The following is a 6720-nucleotide window of genomic DNA, read 5'->3' as shown; positions in this document are numbered from 1 at the left end:
ATACATGTGATTGTGCAATCAGTTAAGGATTTCATGGAGGCGAAGCAAAGAAGCCTCCGTCTGCTGTGAGATGTCAGTGCTGTTGTTGCTACTGTAGGAAGAAAGAAAACAAATGCAAAGGCCTGCTACTGGCTCTGTAGCTGAGCCACCTCCGCTACCTCGCTCGGACAGAAGAGAAAATAGAGAAGAAAGATACAGAAAGAAGAGGGAGAAAGACGTGCGTAGAAGCAGCCGTCGTCCACCACCGAAGCGAAACGGGCTCAATGACTAACTACAACTGATAAACATCTGGTAGCCCCCTCCGCAAGCGGCAGTGACCTACCAGTCCTAACCCCGTAGGGTCACGAGACGTCACCTCTAGTTCCCGATGCCAGTTCTGTTGTTGCGACTATACGGAAAAGGAAAAAGAAAATGCACGGGCCTGCTACTGGCTCTGTGACACTTTCTCTAGAAAGATTGTGTTTGGATGATACGCCATCACTCCGGTCGCGTGGCATTCCTTGGCGCATGTTCATGTGTGGGATTGCAGATGCCTGGAATGCTAACAAGGAGAACACATCTCTAAGAATCTCGCTAAATATGCCAGATCACGAATACAGATCTCGCACACAACTTTCGCGTACGGATTTCATTCCATGAGCCTGAAAGCCTTTCACCTTAAAAATGGACACGTGATTGTTTACTCGCTTGAGTTCCATTGTAAACGTTCCACGTTCCCGAAATAATTCCCACGGATAACTTTCGAACGCTTGTCCACGCATGTCAATGATTTCTAACACTGTGTGGACAAAATGAAAAGTAAATATTGACGGAAAATGGGTCACTCAATGTGAAATTTATGTTAGTTGACATGCTACTAACCTTCAAAATCTAATGCTGAAAATAGCGTATGAACACACCTACGCCCATAACACGTACGCCCATAACCATCGAGCTCTACTACCTGCTGAAATTATACCTACGACTTAGACTGTACTCAACAAAAGAATACTATATAAGTCAACAGCACAGATACAATTTATGCATCTTTGTGAAATCCTTGCTCCGGGTCTTTCAATCGATTGATACCTATTTTTTACGTCGTTTGACTCATCATCGACGTTGCATTTGTTTTATAGGCTGACAGCTTTTGTGCCATCCGACGATGGGCGTCCTTGAAATTTCGACAAATGCACTCTGTACGAAAACGGTACAGATAACCATAAAAGAAAAAAAATTAACGGGGGCATGCCCACTTTTGACCTTACTCATTGCGTACTCCTCTCGCGATGAGTTCGTACAAGAATCCCATCTTCACGGGGAAATTTTCTCTCAGTGCACCTAATAGAAAAGAAACAATCAGGAGCCATAACGCTTGTCAAACTGCACTTTAAACTTATGTTGCTCAATAACAGAGATATGTACTCATTAAATCAGCTGCATTAAAAATCGCATCATAAAAAACGGGATCCCAGCGCAATGTTCTGTTCACAAAAATGGCACATTGCAACTCCTTCGTCCGCAGTAAGAAAAAAAAAAGAAAAAAATTGTTGCTTGTTCCTGTCTCTAACGTCAATAATATTTTATTCAGCATAATATGTTACCTGGCGAGTACGCCCAATTGGCTCAGTTCACTGATTACAAGCTCCGCAACCAATAGGTACGTGTAGAGGTAATTATCAGTAACCGCAATTGCAAGTGGAAAGTCGCAGGGGCGAGGCTAAAATGAATTAGGCTTCATAAACTTCATCGGTCGCCTTCAACTCAACATTCTGCACCATGTGTCAGTCCTAAAATGGGGGTGTTTCAGTGCCGTACTCGATTGTAAACTCGCGAATCAGCCTAGACATCGACAGGGAATGAAATAAACTAGCACGGCGGGATCACATATTGACTAGTAAGCGGGTAGATGGAATACAAAGGCAGTGCACAATACGTTGAAAAATATGGATTATTGTTCGAGCAATCAACAATAACCTTAAAGCTATTGTTACGAAGCTGCAGAAAATGGCTATAGGAAAAAGAAATACCAACATGCGATCTCACCACATAAAATATCCCAAAATATCATAGCGCATGTAACCCCACAGGCAAAGTTGAAGTGAAGAGAGGTTAAAAGCGGATCATAAGCGCAAGGAATTCCGACATGACGAACTATAACTGGAGTCACTCAAGGATGCTATACACCGTTTTATATAAGTGCTGTTCTTTTGTGTAGGTAGCGCCATCTGTCGGCTAAATTGAAAATAACCACCATGCTGATATGTGCGGTCGCATCCGCTGAACGAGACGGGTAGCGCACATCAGCATCTCTGAGCTTTAGCATCCAAATTTTTGCTTTCGCAAAGCTTCTAACTGAAAGAAAAACGCTTTTCACCAGTAGTCAAGCCAGTCGATCACAAATGACCGGAATTTACACGCCTGATCTGGTCGACCGAGGACTTCAAGTCTAATTACAATTAATGTGTAATTCTTACCTGGTTCAGAGAGGCGGTGTCGCATCACTTGTCCCGAGTGTGGTCAACCAATCAATGCAGGACAGCTTTCGGTCCGCTTTTTATCGTTGAACGACTTCTATAGAGGGGCTGCCGAAACAGTTTGAGCAGTGAAAGCGAGGTATTTTGCCATTTCATTATTATTTAGAGGAATGCTACTAGCGTAACATTTGTTGTGCCCAGTGATCATTCATATAAGTTGTTTACTGCTTGAGCGGCTACTACGTCGAGTTCTCACTCCTACACTGCTGTAATATTTATACAGGTTCATTAATCATTTCGGGTTAATTTTACTCACGCTAGGTCACTTTTGTTGGGTGACAAAGCTGAGGACTTCGATCAATAGTATAGCATTGGCATATTTGGATATCCGATTTCAGCATTGCCTGCATGACTGAAGCACCGGATTGCCGATGCGTGCGCTGATTGGTGATGGCTATCCTCGGCGGCCAAAAACTGCTATCCTGGAATTTCTGCGACTGGCCTCTACAGCTACGCCTGTATGATGCTACCGTCATGTATATATTAGGCGAGATGAAATACAAAATGGACACTTTTCCTTATAAAATTATGACTTTATGGAATAATGTCCCACAATGACATCAGCGAAAGTTGCTTTTATAACGATTTTATTTATGATTACTGTCAGCCATCATGAGAGGCTGTAACAGGAGTGGGAATTCGGAAAAATGACAAATACAGAACACGATGAAAACCAATAGTCAACCTTAGAACGTCTCTGATAACACACAAACAAAACAAAAATACATCACACATAAATTGAAACAACACCTAGCTTACAAAACAGTATGTATGACCTCATCGCCCTGTGCTCTTGTGATGGATTAAATTTTCTAAAAGGTTCAGAAGGACATTCGATGTCCATACAGGTCCAAGGACCGCACAGGGAAGACGATCCTTCGAACTGGAGTTTTCTACGTATGCCGTTGTAAAGGACATGGCGTGACCTTTAGTACGTATGTACATTTACGAGAAAGGAAGCTTCAGGAGGCGCCTCAAAGAATGCCTAACTTTGCCCCAGTAACACAAAAACGACTCCTAACAAATGCTCCTAGAGTACAAAGCGAAGTTACGGTGCAGCTGACGGACAGGAATTCTACCCTCATGCAGTAGAAAGCTTTTTTATCTATGCGGCCTCTCGAGGAATTGCACAAATACCAGTAAAGGTGCAAAAGGCGCCCGCAGAGCCGTTAAACCGTCAAGTGTTTTATTTTGTGACTAAATCTTAACTGTAAATATGTAGCGTAATGATGTTTTATCATTTACAAGCTACAATTCGTAAAATGCTTTCATGTATTTCTTTTCGCCATCAGGTGAGGAGTCCTCGAGAGACCTTCAACGGTGACGCATGCTTCTTGCTAAAGAATGAGTTCTTCATGCCCTTCGTGGCTTTAGCGACCATGCTGTTTGTCCTCGTCGCGATCTTGTTCTTTGCTCGCCCTACCACACTAGAACTAAAGAAAGGGTTATGCGTCACAGATGACTGCCTCTCACACGAAAGCCTTCTCGAAGAGACTCGAGGCTTGGAGGTCGACCCCTGCCATGACTTCAGTGCCCACGTCTGCTTCAAGTGAGTACCTCCAAGAGAAAGGAAGAACATTAGGGATTTTGATAAATCCGTCATGGACGATATGGTGTATTCTTGGCTCCTCCACATGAAGAAATATATTGTCAAAGGGTCCACGTCTTTTCCAGTTTTCAATAAGGTATTAGCTATGTATGAGACATGCATGGGTAATTCGTCAACGTACGGTAGCGACTTGACGAGTTTCCGGCAGTTTCTTAACAACATCAGCCTACTGTGGCCGAATCCGCCAAAAAAAAGACATTGACGCACTCAGGGTTCTTCTCAGTCTTGCTTACAAACGGCAGGCAGCTTTTTGGTTTGAGCTGCGAGTCTTCTCTCTTGGAAAGGGTGCGTATCAAGGCAGGCAAAACATTATGCTAACGCCGGCTCGCCTCATCACCCGCTACCGCCTTATACACCACTCTGTTATAAGGAACGGAAAAGACACCTACTTCAAGTACTGGATGGACTTTTACAAGGCGCTTTTTGGCGACCCTACAAGAGCAAAGAAAGAACGGACGCTTATGGCAGCCTACATCGAGGGCAACATTCTAGAGACATTACACGAGGCGCTGCAGGCATCGCCTAAAGAAGCGGCCATGTTCCCCATAGGCGAGCTTGAAGTGTACACGAGTGGCATAAATTCCTCGCGGTGTCTCAAAGAGCTGCAGCACGTAACCACCCTAAACCCCATGCTTATTCAGGAGGACGTTTTTACTACGACCAATGTACTCTTCCTCCAGACAGTGGGCAACCTGTTCGCGAAATACACCAAGAATGAAATACTGGATTTTCTGGGATGGCGATTCGCTCAACACTACGGACCAGTGTCTGACAGCACTCTCCTGATGGCGCGTTTCGGTGATCACAGAACAGCCAGTAGGTTACGACCTGCCTTCTGCGGATATCATATTGAGGTGCCCTATAAGATGCTCCTCATAACAGCGCACTACATGTGGCATCTAACGCAGACAGACAAGGAAATGGTCGACGCCGGCTTCAGTCGCCTCGTGTCGACGGCTCTACGCTTGGTTAACGACTCGACTTGGTTAGACACAAAGAGCATAGATTTGGCCATCGATAAACTTCGCTCTGCTAGTATGCGGCTGTGGCCTCCTGCCGCATTCCTGAATGAAACTGACCTCGAAGAATTATTTCGATCGTTTCCAGAGGAAGAAGACTCATTTGGCGCATACTTCATACACTCTCGCCAGAGTATACAAACGATAAGCAGAACGGCGGAATACGACACAATGCTTGAAATGCCAGAAAACTACGCATTGCCTTATTTCGAGTACGACTATTTTGACAACACCATCGGTGTCGCCATCGCTGCCGTAGGCCGCCAACTGTTCTATAGCAAAGGCACTCTGGCCATGTTCTACGGAGGATTCGGCTTCCACCTCGCCTTAGAACTGGTCAAGGCGATGGATCAAGTGGGCACCCAGTGGCATCCGGACGGGAGATTAGTTGAATCTTTCCTCAGCGCCAACTCACAGGCTGTCTTCCACGAAAAGATCAAATGCTTCAACAGCACCAAGTTAAGGGACAAAGAGAGTGTGTTTCCTGAGATACCAGCGCTGCAGGTCGCCTACTCTGCTTTCCTCGACGCCGCCAACGAAGCCGGTAACACAACGCAGATAAGTGCCGACCTGACGGAAGAGAAAGTTTTTTTCTTGACGATTTGCTATATGACGTGCACCCGGCAAGACTTCATGAATCCGTTTGCTGCTGACTGCAAGAAAATCGTGCGACACTCTTCGGCTTTTGCAAAAGCATTCAGATGCCCCGAATGGTCCAGGATGAACCCCAGAAATAAGTGCACCTTTTTTTGACAGACATATTTTGTTTTTGTGTCAATGATTGAAGCTTGGCTACTTTCCTGTGTACTGTTCTTTTTTTGTTTGCATACCAAAAACATTGACAGGGCTTTATTCGTGCACAGTCTTTCGTTTATTGCATTTTGTCTGCTTGTACTCTTCAAACATTCAGTGAGGACTTTGAGGATTACAGATATCGTTTTTTAGTGCCCATTTAGTGAGTGTGGTGATTTAATTCTTATAGTTATTGGCACTGTTTTAGTAAGGCTTCGCGCTCTTGTGTAAAATAGCGTCAAAAACAGCTTTGAATTACTCCCAGAAAAACACAACTTAGAAATTCGCAATGATTCCTGCTTAAACCAGTAAACGGAGGAGGCTTCCACATTTGGCTGTCCGATCTTATTTTGGTCAAGCTCCGTGGAAGTTCTAGAAAAATTGTTTTTAATATACTCGATTCAGTTGTAACAACCAAGGCCAAATGCGAAGCCTTTTGACGAATCACGATGCCTTCTTCAATGTATTTTGGAAAGTGTTAGCTCGTCAATTGTGGGTGCACTCTAGTTACAGCGATCGATGGCACCCTAGTGTGTAAGAAAGGCGGTGCTCAGTGTTCCTGCGCCTCCATTATGACGTTTTTCATGCTATGACACTTTCAAGCGAGCTACAATGCCGGCTATAGTTGTGTGTTCATGTGGGTTTCCTTATCTAATAAAGTAAATATATCAATCTGCGCTTCTCGGTATATGATTTTTTGTTCATATGGCACCATTATGTTGTTTGCGAGACTATTTTGGTCTCTCAGTTTGCTTACATCTCAAAATGTTCGACCCCGAAATAC

At 44.3% G+C, this 6720-nt stretch overlaps 1 protein-coding gene across 1 annotated transcript; it reads left to right on the top strand.

Annotated features, from left to right (window-relative positions):
* Positions 1–4436: 4436 nt before the first annotated feature.
* LOC146209453 (neprilysin-1-like) lies at positions 4437–5897 on the top strand. The gene has a single exon (XM_084580366.1). The coding sequence runs from the start codon at positions 4437–4439 to the stop codon at positions 5895–5897; it is 1461 nt and encodes a 486-aa protein (XP_084436492.1).
* The last annotated feature ends 823 nt before the right edge of the window (positions 5898–6720 follow it).

Source organism: Amblyomma maculatum, chromosome 1 (assembly GCF_055883805.1).
Source record: "Amblyomma maculatum isolate TAMU_Amacu chromosome 1, ASM5588380v1, whole genome shotgun sequence".
In the NCBI taxonomy this organism is placed as follows: domain Eukaryota; kingdom Metazoa; phylum Arthropoda; class Arachnida; order Ixodida; family Ixodidae; genus Amblyomma; species Amblyomma maculatum.
Note: the sequence above shows the minus strand (reverse complement) of the source record. Positions and strands in the feature narration are given on the sequence as shown.